Source organism: Arvicola amphibius, chromosome 4 (assembly GCF_903992535.2).
Source record: "Arvicola amphibius chromosome 4, mArvAmp1.2, whole genome shotgun sequence".
NCBI lineage: Eukaryota > Metazoa > Chordata > Mammalia > Rodentia > Cricetidae > Arvicola > Arvicola amphibius.
Window position 1 is genome coordinate 142,485,118 of NC_052050.1, and position 18,447 is coordinate 142,503,564.

At 42.6% G+C, this 18,447-nt stretch overlaps 1 protein-coding gene across 6 annotated transcripts in view; it reads left to right on the top strand.

Moving 5' to 3' along the window:
• Window positions 1-3,647: 3,647 nt before the first annotated feature.
• The window catches only part of Unc5d (unc-5 netrin receptor D), a 511,352-nt gene continuing 496,552 nt past the window's right edge, over window positions 3,648-18,447 (top strand). For all 6 annotated transcript variants that reach the window (XM_038327783.1, XM_038327784.1, XM_038327785.1 and 3 more), the window contains exon 1: window positions 3,648-3,744. In XM_038327783.1, the coding sequence (XP_038183711.1) occupies window positions 3,648-3,744 (97 nt within the window). The remainder of the gene's footprint in view (window positions 3,745-18,447) is intronic.

Here is an 18,447-nt window from a genome sequence, read left to right on the forward strand (position 1 = left end):
AGTAGAGATGATCCAAAACTGATAGAAGTCAAAATTTCATACCTGATTTCTTTGTGGATGAATTATTAGAAAACTAGCATCATCAATTCAAAGAACAATATTATAAAAATATAACACTTCACCAATTCTCTTCCTTGAATTAATATTAGCTTTGCTCTGAATGTTTGTGCTTTCACGCCCCTCCCTATGCTGATATCTAGTTACCAAGATGGTGGTCACGGGAGACAGGACTTTTAGTAGGCGATGAAGTTGAGTCTTCATGAATGGCATCAATGCCTTTATATAAGAAGCCCAACCTCACCTTTCCACTGTGAGATAGTGTGGGTGACAGGGCACCATCAGGAAATGGGTCCTCAGGAGATACTGAATTCACCAGCACTTAGGTCTTGGGTTGTCTAGCATTCATAGCTGTGAGAAATAAATTTCTAGTATTTGAAAGCTAATCACCCTTCAGTTTTTTTGTTACAGCAACCTGATCCTATTAATACATACTGGGTTATAGTTAATGTTATAGCTTAGTTATAATCCAAAATAATCTCTCTGGAACACAAGGTGTTTGTTAAACAATTATTTCAATTCCAGAAGACAGAGCTTAATTTACAACGCAGTTAAGTAACTCGTATTCCAAATCATGATAGGCAGAGTTAAAAATTGATGGTTTTTAAATGGAACTGATTGTAAAATTGAATTGGTTGCCAGTGATCAGTTTGTGGTTGAGGAAATGGGGAGGGAGGCTTGATTGGCCAGTCCTAAACCAGCCAGTCAGCCAGCTCTTGGCAGGGAGGGTTTGAGTCCCTTTGTATCTAGATTCTTAGGGTATTTAGCACCTTCCTTCTCCCTCCCCTTTTTCTTCATTATCGTGCACGCGCAAGCTCGCGTGCCTCTCTCGTGTGTGTGTGTGTGTGTGTGTGTGTGTGTGTGTGTGTGTGTGTGTGTGCGCGCGCATGCAGGTGCAAGGGTGTTTATGTCACACTTGTCGTTGTCAGAGAGCACCTTTTCAGAAAAGTTGCTCTCCTTTTCTACTGGATCCCTGGATGAAGCTCAAGTGGACCAGCTCATGCTGCAAGCGCGTTTACCCATGATCCATCTCATCAGCCCCAGTGCTCACATTCTATGCTCTTGCTGCTCTGGATAGAGGAACTAATCATGAATGACAACTGCTCAACTGTCTTGTCCAAAAATATATGGTTATTTATACAAATGGAACAGTTGTCCGTGTTTTAAAATATCTGAAGTCAGATAACACAGGAAATTTGGATATATGTCATAATTAATATGTAGTGTCTAATACAGGTTAGGCAACACTTCAGGTAGTACTTCTGTTCATCTAAAAACTAAATAAACCTCATTGGCCAGACAAGCCTGTGGCTTTCACTGTGGGTTTAAATTACACAAAACGGACATTGTTCTTCTTGTTCTTTCTTGCCATTCAACAACCACTTACTTACATTGGCCTTGGGAAATTTATGCTGGAGAGTCAACTTCACTATTCTTCTCTTCAGATAGTGATAATACATCTGCCTTGTTCACTCCTTTTTTAAAAAAAAAAACATGTGTGAAGACCTGCTCATGAGACTGGGGAATCTGCTGGAATTATTAATATAAAATGCTTATCTGTTTGTCAGACTCTTTCCCCAAATAAACTGATTTTACTTCTGCGCCCTGTGGGGACAATAGTTAGGAATTAACTACAGCCATAGATTCTTGGAAATTTAACTATTTTTCTTAAAAAAAAATAAATAACCACACAAATAACACAAGTAACAGGGCTTCCACATAGTCTTGAGGAATACGGAAAGGCAAGCCATGAATGATTGGTTTCTGGGAGACAGGTGAAGCATATTTGGTAGATTAATTTTCAATTCACCTTCCCAGAAGAAAAGGACAAACCCCTCATTTACCAAGATTCTAAAGAGATTTCCAGGCGAGTCCCTTGCCAGCCCCACATCAGTCTTTGCTTTGAAGTATCCATTCCCCAGAGCTTGGTTCTTGCCCAGGACCCAAATCTGTTATTGAGCTGCGAGAACTCTGTAGGAAAAAAATCAGCTCCTTCCACTGACATTCACAAGCCTGGTGTCCTCAGAGGGGGATGGTCTCTGTGCTTATCAGGTAATCAATCTTTCTGTCTTGCATCTTCTTTGTCTTTAGGACAAAGTAAGTGAGTGCAATTACCTCATTCTCAGCAATCACCTTACTTTAAACTGTTTATTCTCCATAGAGAGGTGTTTGGGAGCAGGTAGCACTTTGGCAAGATATGTTTGTTTGCTTTGTGCATCTATCAATACTGCCCTTGATTGACGTGAGGAACCGTTGGCAATGCTGTCTTTCAAGCCAAGTTTTCTTTCTCTATGGAGACTCCCAGGGAAGGGAGGACATAGGTTTCTGACCGGCTGAGTCTTGGACACATTTTGAAGGCTTCAGACAGAAAGTCATGATCTCATTGTGGAGCCCTGGACAGGAAATAAACTGTCTTGGAGAAGGAGGTTGTTTGCCTAAAACCAGTAGCCTACTGCAGAGGATAAAAAACAACTTTGAGGCCCTTCCGGGTCCAAGTTCAGTTAAAGAAAGATCTAACCACCTAAAAAAAGACGAAACAAGAAAACAATTTAAACAAGTGGGCTTTTTTTTTTTTTTAAATCTTTTTCTTCTCTCAAGGCTTTGAGCATCTCTCTCTTTCTCTCCCACCCTCTCTCCCTCTTTCTGTCTCTCTCTCTCCCTCCCTCTCTCTCGTTTTTAACTTTCTTTTTACTTACTAGAAAAGCAATTTCCAGAGCCCAGATTGAAATTAACAAATATATAAGGGACCAGCAATGAGACAACTTCTGAGAACCTTTGAGAATTCCGGAGCGACACCTATAACAGAAAAGAAAAAATGGGGAGTTTCTGCTTCCTTAAAACAAAAGCAAAGTAAAACTTGATCCCATACATCCACAAGCACCCTCAATTCACTTCTTTGGCCATAGTTAGGAATGGTTTATGATTTTTTTTTTTTCTTGTTTCATCCGTCTGCTGGCTAGAAAGTGGAAATAGAAAGTTGAGTAAAACCTTGGTTTCCTGGAAGCCTCAGAGTTAGCAAGCAAGACGCCTCCATCCCGCCGCTGGGCGCTCGCCTCCAAAAGGCTTCTCCTTACAGCTCGTTGCTGGCGGGCGCCCGTCCTCGCCTCAGGCCGCTGGGCTCCGGAGCGCTGCCTTCCCGCACGCGCGGGGCGTCCGCGACGGGGAGGCGGCGTCCGCACGTGCGCCTGCTGCGGGCTCACCTGCGTCGCCCGCTTTCGGCCCCGCCCTCCGTCCCGCCCCGGCGCGGCTCATTGGTCGGCGCTGCGAGGGGCGGAGCAGGGGCGGCCCGGGGGCTCATTAGCGATGCGGTCTCCTGGCTCAGCTTGGTAGTCCCGGACCCTGAGAGGAGCTGGGGCTGCGGTCCGCGCAGCGGGCACGGCGGGCGGCGCCTCAGGAGGCAATGGGGACGGGCGCTCTGTCCCGCGGCCCATCCGGTGTCTCCGCTCCGTAGGGAACGGCGGTGGAGAAGCTCGACTCACCACAGACCACCATCCCCCGTGGGAACCTACTGGCGGTGGTCTCCCCCGCCGTCGTGCCTTGCGGACTCCCAGGGTGTGGAAGAGGAGTGTAGCCAGAGCGGAGCTCAGAGCATGGGGACAGCGGCTGCAGGCGGCGGCTGCGGAGCGCGCCGTTGGCTCCCGTGGCTAGGACTCTGCTTCTGGGCGGCGGGGGCCGCGGCTGCCCGAGGTAAGCGCTGGGTGGACGGCGGTGCGCAGAGGAGCGGACGGAGGAGGAGCGGGACCCGCGCCTTCGGCGTGGGCTTCCCAAGTTGTGCTTGCTTCTCTCCGCGTGCGGAGCGCGACTCGGTGGGAACCGGGTGGAGGAGCTCCAGGGGACCACTGCCTTCCCATCCAAGTTTGCTATCTGCCTCAATCCTACAGGTTGCTGTGACCCGGGCCCCTACCCTTGAGTCTCAGTACCTGTTCGGTTTTCTGAACCCTCCCTATTTGCTGCAGGCTGGATAGCTTGTCTTTACTACATCCTCGCTCTCCTCGGTCGTCTCCACTTTTCCTTCTTGGGCGAGCTCGTTCCTGGGTGGGCGCCCACGATGATCTTAGGGAGTACATAGGGAAAGAGGCAAGCGAGTAGACTCTAATAGAGACTGCGCCTTTTTTTTTTTCCCTTCAGGGGAAGCAGCGGAGCTGGTCACTTAGCTCTGCGCCAAGCCCAGTACCCCTCGGGCGACCCTAGCTCTGGCTCTAAACCAGCACTGGCTTTGCTTCTCAGAGGCCGCGTGGATGCGGGAGCTCTGGGGAGCTGTGTGTAACCCCAGGGTTTAACAGCGCCTGCAGTGCCCAGCCGGATAAGCAGTTAGCCAGAGGCTCCACTCCCGGCGCATCCTCTCCCTACTCGGTGCTTACTCCAGCTAGGAAGCGCGGCCTCCCTGAGCAGCAGGGACATCTCCGCTTCTCTTAAGCTCAGGACCACCCCCCCCCCCCTTCCCCACCACCACCCGGATCCGCTGCACTCCAGCAGAGCATCAACTTAAAGATACACCCCCACGGACCTGTTTTGAAGCTGATCACAGGCAGTTTCAGACAGCCCTGGTGCCCGTGGCTACCTTTGAAATAATCCAGGAGCTTTTCATTCCCTGGCCTTCCTTACCTTACCTTCTTTGCTGCGTGCCATCCAGGGGGCTTAGAATATGCGATTGCATTAAACATTTTACCTAACGCTTGCCTAGCAAGAGGTGGCACCGAGCTAAGCACCTCACCTCCTCCTCTATCTCCTCAGCATATTCCTGGTAGCGGTGAGGCTTTTGGAAGGGTTGACAACGATCCCAAGAATTGGTATAATCTCATTTTTATAGCAGCTAGCGGTGTTAAGGGCAGTTGTATTGCCTGGAAAGAAGAATTTTAGAGGATGGATAGAGGTTTTCCGTTGTATGATCTGTGCTTATTTGCATTTCATTTCCTGAACTTTTTTTTTTTTTTTTTAACGGAGCAGGTTTATAAAAAAAAAAGCAGGAAAGGCTGAAAAAAAAACGAGCTTCAGTGATTCCCACATACTGTTACAGCGAGGCATGTTTCTTTCTCTGGCTGGAAGAAAGCACGCGCTTCAGCCATTTAATTTACTACGGAGAACTGGAGACTGCCTTACAGCGCAGTCAACTCTGAGTGTTTTTTATACTGTCAGGGTGAAAGTGGGGTGCCTCCCTTCCCCCATTTTTTCCTCCACAGTTTGAGTTTATACTTGCTGTTCCCAATGTGGGGGATAGCTCACGGTGACTGACTCCAGATACTGGCCCTTGGAATCTGGTTTGGGGAGTTGTCTTTAAGCCAGCTCAAAACAAGAGGTGGGAACATGCCAACAGCCTCTTGGATGGAGTTTTTCTGGCTGTGAAACCAAGGCTAGCACCTCTTGTCTGCAAGCTGTTCTGTAAAGGTCTCCTGGAAAACATACTGTACACTCTGCAGGCTTATTTACAGCAAATGTTTTGCACAGATCATAGAGATGCCCGAGACACATGGAGCAGTAAATCTGAGTGGCGTTTCTCTTGTCACATTTCCATTCACCTTTAGCTGCTTTAGGAGCTAGTTCATGAAACGCACATTACAAAGGCTACACAGCCAGTGGATTCGCTTGTACCTGGCTTTGGACAGGTGGGTACAAATTGAAGTTTTCAAATCAAAGATGTTTTCCATATTAAGTCCTGTCATCTCCGCAAGGTATGGTGCATTAAAACCAGGATGCTGTGGATTTGTGCAGCATCGTTGACTAGTGGTTTCACTGTGCTGTGTTTGGTTAATGGGTTCTATAGGTAGATTTTATATTTGCAAGTCAAAAGTTTATAATTCTGAGGACGTTTTCCTTTGGGGGTGCTGGGGGATTGGGCCCTGTGCCTTGTGCATGTCCAGCAAGTACTCTCCCATTGACACATAACTGTAGCCCATCAACAGTTTCTCTTGTGGGTTCGATCCAAGATGTTATAGCTTAGTGAACAGCATACTCTATATGCTTTGGTGGTATGGTGTGTATGAGATTCTGTAGCATTGTTCTTACAATATTTACCATATATCTATTTCCATGATAGCGGTACCACCATCTCTTTTCCTTCTAACTTCTCTTTGCTTCTCGACCTAATATAAAAAAAAAATCTGAAAATCTGAGGATAATTTTTGGATGATTGGTTTCAAAAATATACTAAGCGAGGAATCCACTTGGGACAAGACACCACATAAAAGAAACAGCCCTGATACAGAATGCCATTTGGTTTTCTGCCTTTCTAACCAAAGCTCATGCCTTCAGAGAGTGAGTTTTATTCCTGCTGGTAAAGTATAAGGATAGCGCCCCGATATCGTAATTAATGTACGTTTTGACACTTTACAACTTAGATAAAGGATGTTTCAAAGTTACTTGTGACCTGCCGAGTGGTAATTGAATCCACACCATATCATACTGATTTGGTTTATTCTTAGAAGAGAGTGCTGCTGGGGGACTTGTGATTTCCACTAGATCATGTGCAGAAGAGACCATGTCATTAAGCAGGCTAGATGATGACATTGCTTCTGATAACTAGAGGGGTACACTTACAGCAAAGAACGTACACATTTAACGTTATAGGCACTGAGGGTCATATGACTTACATGCATTCCCATCTTCTCTCCATTTCTTATAGCTGTTGGCACTTTCTTAATGTTATTTGAGAACACTTTCTTTTTCCCTCTCCCCTCTCTCTCCTTGTGTTCCTGTGTTTCAAAAAAATATAATCTGCTCATAAAACTAAAGGTAAAGTGCCCTCTACGCTCCCAGCTTCCTGCCAGACCTTTTCTGATTCAAAGGTTGTAATTCCTGGCTTGAGCAGCCCTGTGGCACCTTCTCTTCCTGCCTGAAAAAAAAAAAAACAAAACAAAACAAAAAAAAAACACTTTCTACTCAAGAGATCTTTTAAGTATTTCAGTTCTAAAGAGGAGACTAATTGCTTTGATTTGTTTAATGAAAGTGTGAGAACACATGAACCCTTTATATACTTCCTCACTCTGTGAACCACCCATGTATAAGTCTCATTCTTGAGGTAGTGCTTGCTCTGAAGTCCAGGAAACCCAGCCCGTCCCAAGGGTTCTCCCTGGGCGCTCTCAGAACTGACAGGATTGGTCAGGGAGCTCCAGAGCAGCCTTTCTGGTGCATGGAGGACTCAGTTTTCTCTTCTTTCCTAGGTGACTTGCAAACTTGTGTTTTGTTTATTTATTTTTCTTTCCCAGAATACAGTACTCACCTTAAGATGTTGCCAACATGGAGTTTTGTGAAGGAATTGGTTCCTTGGGAGATAGTGGCTATTTGATATCCTTCTCTACTGCCTATTTTGTTTTGTTTTTAAACATTAGAATGTAGATACAAGCCATATGTATGAAAATTGATTCCAAACATTGAGACCTTTAAGGAAGCTGTAGTAGTGGTGTGGGGTGGCCTCGTCACGGGAAGGTTCACATGCATGCTCGCTCGCTCTCTCTCTCTCTCTTTCTCTCTCTCTCTCTCTCTCTCTCTCTCTCTCTCTCTCTCTCTCTCTCTCTCTCTCTCTTCTCTCTCTCTCTGGAGAATACCTTTGTCATTAAACCTTTTAGTCTTTACTCCAGGCAGTGCCTCCCTCCTGAGTGACACTCTCCCTGTCATCTTCCTTCTGCCTATTCTGATGCTGTCATAACCCAGCTGTGAAACAGAACAATGATGGAAACTCGCCCTGTCCGCCTTAAGTCACTTAGGTCGTGTAAAAGCCAAACACTTATTCTTCACTTTGTGTATGTGAGTGTTCATGTGTTAGAGACCAGAGGTTGACATGGTGTTTTCCTTTAATCACTCTGTCTTTTTATTTTTAATTTTGTAATTACATGAATTCATTCACACACACACACACACACACACACACACACACACACACACACTTACCATAGAGGGCATGTGTGTGCCATGGTGTCTATTTGGACGTCAGAGGAAACTTGCAGAAGTATTCTTCCATTTCTTTTCTGTGAGACCCAGGGATTGAATTTAGGTCATCAGGCTGGGTGGCAAGCACCTTTACCAATTGAGTCATCTTACTGGCTCATCCTGTTTTGTTACAGGGTCTTCCGCTGAACTTGGAGCTCATTAATTGGCTAGAATGGCTAGCTACCAAGCACCAGTGATGTCTTGTCTCTGTCTCCCCAATGCTGGGGTTATAGAGTGTTCCACTTTTTTTTTTTTTTTTTTTTTTAAAATGTTTTATTTATTTATCATGTATACAATATTCTGTCCGTGTGTATGCCTGTAGGCCAGAAGAGGGCACCAGACCCCATTACAGATGGTTGTGAGCCACCATGTGGTATCTGGGAATTGAACTCAGGACCTTTGGAAGAGCAGGCAGTGCTCTTAACCTCTGAGCCATCTCTCCAGCCCCCTAGAGTGTTCCACTTTTGGAACCCCATTTTTAAGTGAGCCATCTCTGCCCTTTACCTTTCATTTTCTACATTGTTGGCCTGAGAACATCATTCTTACTCTATTCTGGTTATTCTTTGAAAGAAGGCATTTTTGCATATTGAATATGAACTCATTTTGATATTACTCATTAATTATTCTGAATATGTTACCCACATTAGTTCGTTTATTCCTTAAAATGGTTCAGGATGTTAAGTGTTACAATTTGTAAGCTAGGAAGAGAGGAGCATGAGGGTTAAATAAAATCGCAAGCCCATGGAGGAGTTAGGATATGCAAGATCTTAAACCCAGTCAGTCTGACTTAAGAGTTTGCAATGTACAGTGTAGCTCGGCTATGCTGAAAATAAGTGGTGCCTTGCATTTTGTTGACTAAAGTGCTAAAATGGTATCTTCATAACTATCAAGAATTATAGAGGAATTTGAAGTAGCTTAAATATATCTGCGAATCTATTCAGATAAATCTAAGAGATTTATGTTGTATGAAAACAACATTCTTACAGCATTCAGTTTAATATACTTTGGGATTGGAGTCACGCTTAAAATGCTGAATGCCACTTTCTAATATGATAGCTCGCTTTTTTTTTTCTCTCCAGTCTTGAGTGTCAACAGAAAATATTACTCTGATTGAATACACCATCCATGGAATGGCAGATCCCAAAAGACTATTTGTTGCATGTCTTGTATTTTTAGCCTTGTTTGCCGGGAAAATGTGGAGCATGAGATTTGAGAATAGATTGTTAACACGAGAGGCTGCTGTTTCTGCTGTTTTGGGTACTCCTGCTGCTGCTGCTTTTGCAAGGCAGATGGCTAGATTCATTTATAGAAAATAGATATTCATTCTATTTTGCATTTCCACTTTGAAAGGAACTTTTAATTGTTTGTGCCACATTGCGTTGAATAGCCTTATTGTGTGCACACGCGCCGCACGTAGATAATTTTGCGAATTAGGCGGATGTTCATATATTCAGTTTGGGTGGTTCTATCTGCACTGCACTGCTAACTCTGTTTTGGTTTAAAAATTCTCTTTTAGAAGTGGGTAAGTCTGTGGTGTTATGTGCACCAAGACTTTTCAGCTCAGCTCACTGCTGCTGTCTGCCTTGCTCCCACTACAGGGAGCTAGAACTCAGAGATAGAAATAGTCGGGCTGTGCTTATGGGACTGATATAGAATCTGGCAAGAATGTTGGGTATCCCTTAGCAGACATGCTTGGGATCATTTTGATTTAGTAATTGCTCAAATTTTGTATAAATAAGGTATATTGGAAATGGACTCGAGTCTATGAGGGTTCATTTATGTTTCACATACAGACTATCTGGTGGCCTGACGGCAATTTATACATCACTTTTAGGGTACCTTGACCTTCACTAGACCCACACAGTCAAGTTTAAAATTTTGCAATGTAATATATGGTAGGTGATCCTAAACTTCCTAATGTTGGAGTTTTATAGATTTAGAATTTTGGAGTACAGATGACCAAACCTGTGCTTTGTCTTACAGATTACATTTTAGCTACCCCACAGGTGTGTGTGTGTGTGTGTGTGTGTGTGTGTGTGTGTGTTAGGTATATTACATGTGTGTATATGCAGCGCTACATATGTGTAGACCAGAGGACAAGATTGTTGTCCTTTCTTTCCTTACTCCTTTATGTGGAGTTGAACTCAGATCACCAGGTGTGCACTTATCTATTGAGCCATCTTATAGGCTCAGAGTTTATTTTTATTACCAGCTTTTGCCATAGATTCATGAATAACGGCCCTAGCAAGCTGAGACCTATTTTCAAGGGAGGTTCAATGATGCCCTTTAGTTAGTGCACATGCAATCATCCCCAGTGTCTGAACCAAAACATGCTATATGGTTCCTTATTAAAAACTGGCGTAGCAGTCATGTGTAACCTATGCATGTCTTCCTGCATTCATGATCTCTAGATTTCTATAATTCCTAAGAGAATGCAGCACTATGTGGATACTTAGGGTACTGTTGTAAAAGTTGCGTTTGAAGAGTTGGTTTGGCAATAATAAAATACAATCTTTTTGCTCAATGGAAAATAGTATTTTTTTCTAATGTGTTGATGTACAACTTGTTGAGCAACTGATACAGAATAGATGTTTGTGGCGTGCCAATTGTATTGATTTTATGACCCCAAATTCTGTTTTATAAGCTTCAAATGAATCTTCATCTCCTGGAAGAGACCTCTGTATATTTGTCACATGACTGCAATACTCCATCATAAGGATAGGAGGGAGCAGGTAGGAACTGTCATGGTGGCCTGTGGGAACTAAGGGTGAACTTTCTGGATGCTGTGCTGTCACCTGAATTGAATGCTGTGGTGTCTTAGCCAGAGAAGTCAGAAAAAGTGACATTCATCTCAGATAGCCCTGAAGGTAGGTTACTGGCAGACAGGTATAAAAAAAATAGGAGGATCCAGAGGCCATATTGAGAAAACCATGTTGACTAGCTCAAGGGCCCAACCAACAGGAGAATAGCTACATCCCTGCAACATCATTCACAGATTTTGGGGACATATTAAACAATAAGTTAATTAGCTAAATAGTAGGTACAATTTGCCTCTAAATACATTTGTGATAGCTTCTTGGAGTTGCCTGGATGTCTTTGGTGGCTAGGACAGTATTTACTGCATGGTTACGCTCTTCATTTAAATTTAGTTCAGTAACTCTACCAGGGAAGGACGGGGAGTCTTAAGATCAGGGGTTATGAAAGCTGCAGGGTGATGTTTGGAACTTACAAATTGGTGCTTTTCCAGTGATAATGTTCATTTGAATAGCAACAACTCCCATTAAAATGCAGGTTCTGATGTTGTAATCTGGAAGGGGCTGAGACTATGTTTCCGGCAAGCTCCTAGGTGATCCATCCACAGGCCATAGGCAATCTTCCTTTTTGGTGCTGGCTTTGTTTTTCATTTGCAAGTCAGTGTGAAGTGTGAAGTAGGTTTCAATACAAGACTGAAAAATCAGACCATTAGGAGGGTAGAGGCACACAAATGTCAGTGTTCTTCAGGTAGACGTACAGCTACTTCTAAACGAGTAGACATTCATGGACAACATCCTATGTCTTGGATTTCATTTTGAAATAATTAGGGGTCTTATTTCTGAATCTCATTAATTTCTTGTAATAAAGACGAAATTGACTTTCCCGGAATTTGCACAGTGTTCTCAGTGTCGTGTTTGTTAAGAAGCCTTTCTAGCCCTCTTCATCGCTGCTTCAATTTATTGTGTTCTCTTGACTTAATTTCTCTATACTTCAGAGTGATCTGGAATCCTAGGTAATTAGAGAAGTAAGAGGTAGAAGAAAAACAATGTCTTTCAAAAATTGCAGCCAAGTCCACTTGGGTTCCTGAGGTCCTCCAGAGGCTCAGGTTGCTGTTGTTACACCGTGGTGCAGGTCAAAGGCTTGGGTCCATCTGGTTCTGCTTCTGGCTGATGCTGCTCGATGCTGCTCGATGCTGCTGTCTCTCAGCAGGCAGAGGACGGTCCTGTAGCATGGCGGCCTGTGTCACTGTAAGCATTCTGTGCTAAGATATGAACCACACTAGGGAAAAACTTGTGCAATCTACTCAGTATTGTACGAACCCCCCTCACAAACTATACTTGCACAGTGGTATTTACCCGCACAACTGATTATAAAATCTGCATTCTTAGACTGCAAGAAGGATAATTAACAGTAATCCATGTCATCATGAGCATCTCTTCTGAATTATAATGTATTTATATGGGAGTTGAAAGTTTTAGTTTGATTAACTGGTCGTTGTGGTATGCATTCGTGGGGTGAGGTGATATTTCAGTGTATATCAAATTAGGGCAGTTGGCATTTCCATCTTTTTATCATGTCTTTGTGTTTTGGTACCTATAAATTTATATCCTCTGCTTCTTCAAGAAATATATAATAGGTTGTTGTGAAGTATAGCTACCCACTGTTGTTAGAATTCTACATTTCTTTCTGTGCTCTGATACCCAATTTACAGGAACTCTAGTGTTATTTTTATGTTCTTCTCTATCTTCATACTGAACAGATCACCCACCCCCACCATCAACACCCCAGTGCCATGCTGATTACCAGCACTAGAAAGAGAATTTGGGTCTTCAACTGGTGCCCTAGCTTTTTCAACTACATTATCATATAATTCTATTTTATTGCCAGATAGATGGATTGGACTAAACTTGAATGACAGAGTACTGCTGCTCATATGATAGCTCATTGGTATGTGTGGGGCTGTGTGAACATGGAGAGAGAATGAAAATCCAATGAATGGAAATTCTCCCAAGTGTCTACCTTACCTTCCTACTCTGTAGCACTAGTTTTCTCGTGGTTTTCAGCAGAAATGGCTTCTTCCAGGGAAAGAGCAATAAGAAATGTGTTGGGAGGCTGGGGGAAAGTATAGAAGTGACTGCATTAAAAATAGCACACTGAAACGTGGAGTAAGTGGTAAGTAAAATCATTTTAGGAGCTTGCTAAGAAACCTCATCATCTTAAATTTCAGAAGATTAGGCCTGGGGATATGGATCAGAGGTGGAGGGCTTGAGTCAAAGCCCTCAGTTCTACTTCTAAAACACACACACACACACACACACACACACACACACACACACAGAGGAGAGATACACATAGATACCCGCACACCTGCACACATATGCGTGCACATATACACACAACGTATATGCACACATATTTAGAATTGAGGTAGGTTCATCAATCTGTCTTTATTATTAATTCTGAGTGAATGTGCTCCCCCTTGCATTTTGTCGTCTAATGAGGTCAAAGTCTCCTATCTTGTATTTGAAAGGAGTTTAGTGGCACAGTGTAATTAGCCTTCCAGTAACATTTTTCCATAAAGTCTTAATAATTATTTAACCCATCTTTAGGAAGAGAAGGAAGATTATAAATTTTCCAAAGTAAATTTTTATTCTAGAGAAAGAATGAGTTCATTGTAATCTCTTGGAGGGAGTCGTGTGCAGTACCTGTAAAGTACATGTGTTCGTCATTTGAGGAGTAGACTTTAGTATTCTGAAGGTTGCATATGGACTTTTCCAAAGTTGTTTCCCTTAAAGATATATATATATATATATATATGTATATATATATATATATAGAGAGAGAGAGAGAGAGAAAGAAAGAGGAAGAAAAAGCAGTCAGGAGGTTCACAAATTTTGCTGGTGTGAGGTACGTGGGTGGGATGGAAAGTGCTTGGGATTTGCTCTAAAGAAACACGTCAACTTAAAGATCTGTCATTAATTAATTTTTTTTAACTTTGGAGCAAAAAATAAATCCACCTGATGTGTTTTGAAGTTTAGCAGTTAGCCTGAGCTGCATGCTAGCCTCTGGATGTCAGTATGGAAGGACAACGCCATCATTTCACATGTGTCAGAGGAGACAGCTGTACAGCCAATTATTAATAATTGTCAAGGTGCTAAGTGCTGCAGTGCATGGATATATCCGCGTGTATTAGACGTTAGTGGACTGTCATATATCATCATTATTCCAAACGTATATCATTTAAGTTCTATTCCATTAGTTTAAATGGCATTAATAACACTTAAGGAGATACAGTCACATTTTTGACTTGAAAGTCATTGTCTACATGATGGTACTCTCAATTTCACATCTAGCCCTCATCTCTAGTTTTTCTTGCCTTTTTACTATTTCTAAAGCCTAGGCTTCCTTCATGTTCTTCTAATTGAGGAGACTGGCAGGTCGAGACTATAGGTACCTTATTTAAGTTTGTATATAAAATATTCTTCCACAAGGCTTGTGTTTTTGATGCTTGATTTCAAACTGTGCCTTAAGAGGTGGCACTTCTGAAGTGATTGGATGATGAGGACTTTGACCTAATCAATGCTCTAATCGATTGGTGTATTCAAAATTGAGAGGCTCAGGGGAAGGAATTTGAAAGTGTGTAAGGTGGGTACTGATTGGAGGAATGTTGGGGTGTGCCGTTGAAGGATATCCTTCACACATACACACAAGCACACACACACGCATACACACACTCCACTCATATTCATTCTCTGTCACTTTCTGCTTTCTGGTTGCCTCACTTTCTTGCCATTGTGGTGTTCTGCCTCCCTACAGTCTGTAGCAGTGGAGGCAGTAGACCGCGGGCTGAAAACCTCTAAACATGTGAGCTGAGATGGTTTGTTTACTTGATCTTTGCAGGATGCATGGCAGGGAAGAGCCAGTCTTTTCTAAGTTGATCTGTCAGGTATCTTGTTGTAACAAAGATGGCCAAAGGCACAGTTCCATGCAACACTTTATCCCTCTCATTTTTCAAACTGAGAAGAATTGACTCAATTATCTTTTAGGTTTTTTCCTGCCCCACCATTCCATGATGATACCTTTTGTTTCCAGGACCGCTTCTTCACAGTAATGTGATTATTTCTTATGCCGTTCCTTGATATTTTAAGTGTATATCAAAACTGTCAATGAATTAATCTGGGAATATAATTTGTGAGACAAGTTAATGGGGCTTTGGGAGGATGATATAGGTTTTGGGCTTATGGGATTCTTCAGGAATGTACCAAGGATAAAAGAAATTTATGTTTTGATTCTCTTAAATCAGTGTTTGTTAATGAATATGTCTACAGGTTGAATATACCAGTCCCAAAGTCTGAATCAGAAATGTTCCCATGTCTAAAGCATTAATTTTTTTGAATTAGGGAGGCTTAGTCAGTAATGGTTTTGCAAATGTCCCTAGATGTGAACAACTCCGAAACCTGAAGCACTTCTTGTGTCAAACATGGTAGTTAGCAGGTGCTTAGTCTCTGCGGACTGAGCAGAAGTAGGCCCATTGGAAACAACATAAAGAGGTGAGGCTCCTTCACTCAAACACTTGGTTGTTCCATCGAGTGTGCGGGCTGAGCCCTGCCTGTTGATTTTCCTTGAAGAAGAAATCAGATATATGGAATTTTATATTAATTTTCCATAATTGAAAACTCAAATTAGCTTATGAAACATCGACTCAAAGGTCAAAGCATATGATTTTTCTCAGTTTTCCAGATCATCTGAAATCAATGGGGAGGACCCGAGTGGACATGTAACACCTTTTCTCTGTGTGTGAAGGAGCTTTGTTTCCTGGAAGGCATAAAGCTTAGAGATGACCTTTTAGTTTGTGTTTTACTTGGCTGAATATATAACCCACGGCCTCCTACTTGATAGACAAGTGCTCCACCACTGAGTGCATTCCGGCCCTGAGTGACCTTTAATTAATAATTGATAAGCACTGATTTGTACGCTAGGTTTGTATGTCTTCTCATAACATTTCAAAACAGTCACAAAATTTCAGTGTGGAAAGTGTCTCTCTAGGGCAAAGCCTGCGTTTACGTATGAGCAAGCAGGATCTTGTCTGGGTTTGTGTACCTTTCCTGCCATGAACCCAGACCTTCATTTTTTTGCTGTTGTCCTTGCTTCTTTTCTTTTCTGACTCAAATAAGGAAAGTAATCAATAAAAGCACAAAGGAATTCAAAAGAATGACACCAGAAGACTAAAGACTATTGATTATTTTCCCTCTTTGTCAAAGGAAGTTTTCCTTTTCTTTAATGTTTATATTTTTCTAAAATTTCTTTGAAGTAAGCTATACGTCTTCTTCATTCTGAGTCACTGAATGCTGGCACCACGATTGAAGGACGTGGGTTAGCTCAGTGTTAGGAGAACTGATATTTGTAAAGATGTTTGCTTGACAGATTGTTTTGTGTTTGGATGAAATTTAGAGCTAGTCTTAAGCTTCTGTATCCTTACTAATACATTTGTTGAATATGAATCCAGTAAGTGGAGTCTAAATATCTTCTGTATATAATTATTTTGAAAAGAATCTATTCATAGGAAAGAGAACATTTTCACCTCATTTCCATTAAGCTACATGACATTGATTCTGTGAGTTGGAACAACTCACTGTGTAGCTTATCCAAAGGAAATCATTTTAGAAAGTGTTTTGCTACTAACTAACTAAGCCTCTAACTCCTACTAACTCCTGATTGTTCCTTGTTTAAGTCTGGGTTTTCACATGTGAAAGGCCAGAATCATCTGTTTGAATGGCCTCTGAGCCTAGGGCCTCTGAGCCTAGATGACCCTGGGTTCAGTAAGTGTTTATGTTGCTCACCTGAGAGGACACTAGGTGGTGCTTTGATTGTGCAACTTGCTTTATGCACTCTTGAAGACTGCTTCTGATGTTAGCAGTGACATAATAATGAGGCCCCTTAAAAAGCCACAGATCAGCCTCCAGAGGGACTGGCTAGGTATCATATTAAAAGCTTCAGTTGTCTTCGTTCTCCCCCTGCGGTCCTGTTGTCTTGTTTTAATGTCGGATGCTGCATCTCTTAAGGGCACAATAACTTGTCGAGTGCCACCATCCGTTGTCCTGGAGCTTCTGATCCTCATGACGATTATTCATGTGGATGCCACCTTGCCGAGAAGGTGTTAGACACAGGGGGTGATGGAAACTTCGGATTCTTGGAGATTAGGTGTCAGAATATTCAGCTCGGCTATATTTAGCAGTTATCAGGGAAGGATCTCGCTTCTGGAAATGGCAGGCAGGTTTTAACTAAGCAAATTCCTTCTATCACCCAGAGCAGTGCTTTCAGACTTCTAAAGGAGCACACATGTGCAGTAGTGCCACCCAGGGTTAGGTTGGAGCATCACAGACAGATGCCTGCTGTGTGGGTGCTGTTCATTTTTGTTCAGATGAGCTAAACACTGAGCTGTTTAAAGGATACTTATTATCCGTTTCATGGAATATACTAGATTGAAAGCTGAGCTGTTTATAGTGTAGTATCGTCTAATAGAAAAATATACGCTAGTGATTTTAAATTCTAAAGAGCAACAACTTGACTCCAGTGTTAGCAGTCAGCTGATTACACTGCCTGGATCTCAGCAATGCAGTCAGCAGTTCAGCAGGGCCAAGACCACTCTCTATTAAGGTACTTAGCTGATTCCTGGTTTGGGAGCCTAAGATCAAAAGCCACCGACTTGATGTTTATAAACGTGTGTAAATGTAGAAGTGGATCAACTTTGAGGTTGGGAAGAAAACCAGTGAGACTCTGAAGGGATGCAGGGGACTGCCCCTAATTACTGTCAGCTTGCTCTTGATCACCTAGTTCTTTCTGGATGCAGGGGGCTGCTCCTGATCACTGTCCACCTGCTCCACTAGCTAGTTCTTTCTGCTCCCAATTTCAGATGACCTAGGTGAATGCAACTGATTGTTTGCATTCAAAGGGGGACTTGGGCCTTTCTTGTTAGGCTGCGAAAACTGAGGTATTTTGTTAAAGGGGCAAGGCTATGTGAGAGTGATTATATAATAAGTCAGGAGGCTTAAGAACAAAGGATTAGGGATAGACTGTAGTGTAGGGCCCACAAGTGGAGACCCCCTCATACACACACACACACACACACACACACACACACACACACACACACACCCTAGCTAAAAACTTTTTGCACATGTGTTACATTTCTGTTGCTACAGTGGAATTCCTGAAGTAAGTCCCTTACAAAGAGGAGCCTTTTGACTTACAGGTTTAAAAGTTGTGTCGTATGATGGGAAATGCCTGTGGTGAGGTAGCTAACCCCAACAGAATCAGAGTCGCTCATCTTACAATCTTACAAAGAGCAAAGAAAGATGAACTCTTCTGAGGGCCAAGAACAGTGGCCTAAGGACCTCACAAATGGTTCCACAGCTTAAAGATTCCAGAACCTCCCAACAGTGCCACCATGGGGACAGAGACATTAACACACACCCAGGATTTAGACTAGAGCAGCCAGCATGTAAATACTAAGGAATCATACTTAGGAGTGGGTGAATGTATTTGCACTAGTTTAATTGTCCAAGGCATATATATGGAATCTGGAAAACATTTTGTGATTTGATTTTGCATTTGAATGATGGGTTTTAAAATGTATTAGATTTGGCAAGTGTCTAAGAAGTTAACACTACACTTAAAATTAGACTCTAATCAGTGTCTTTCACTGCTCCTTTA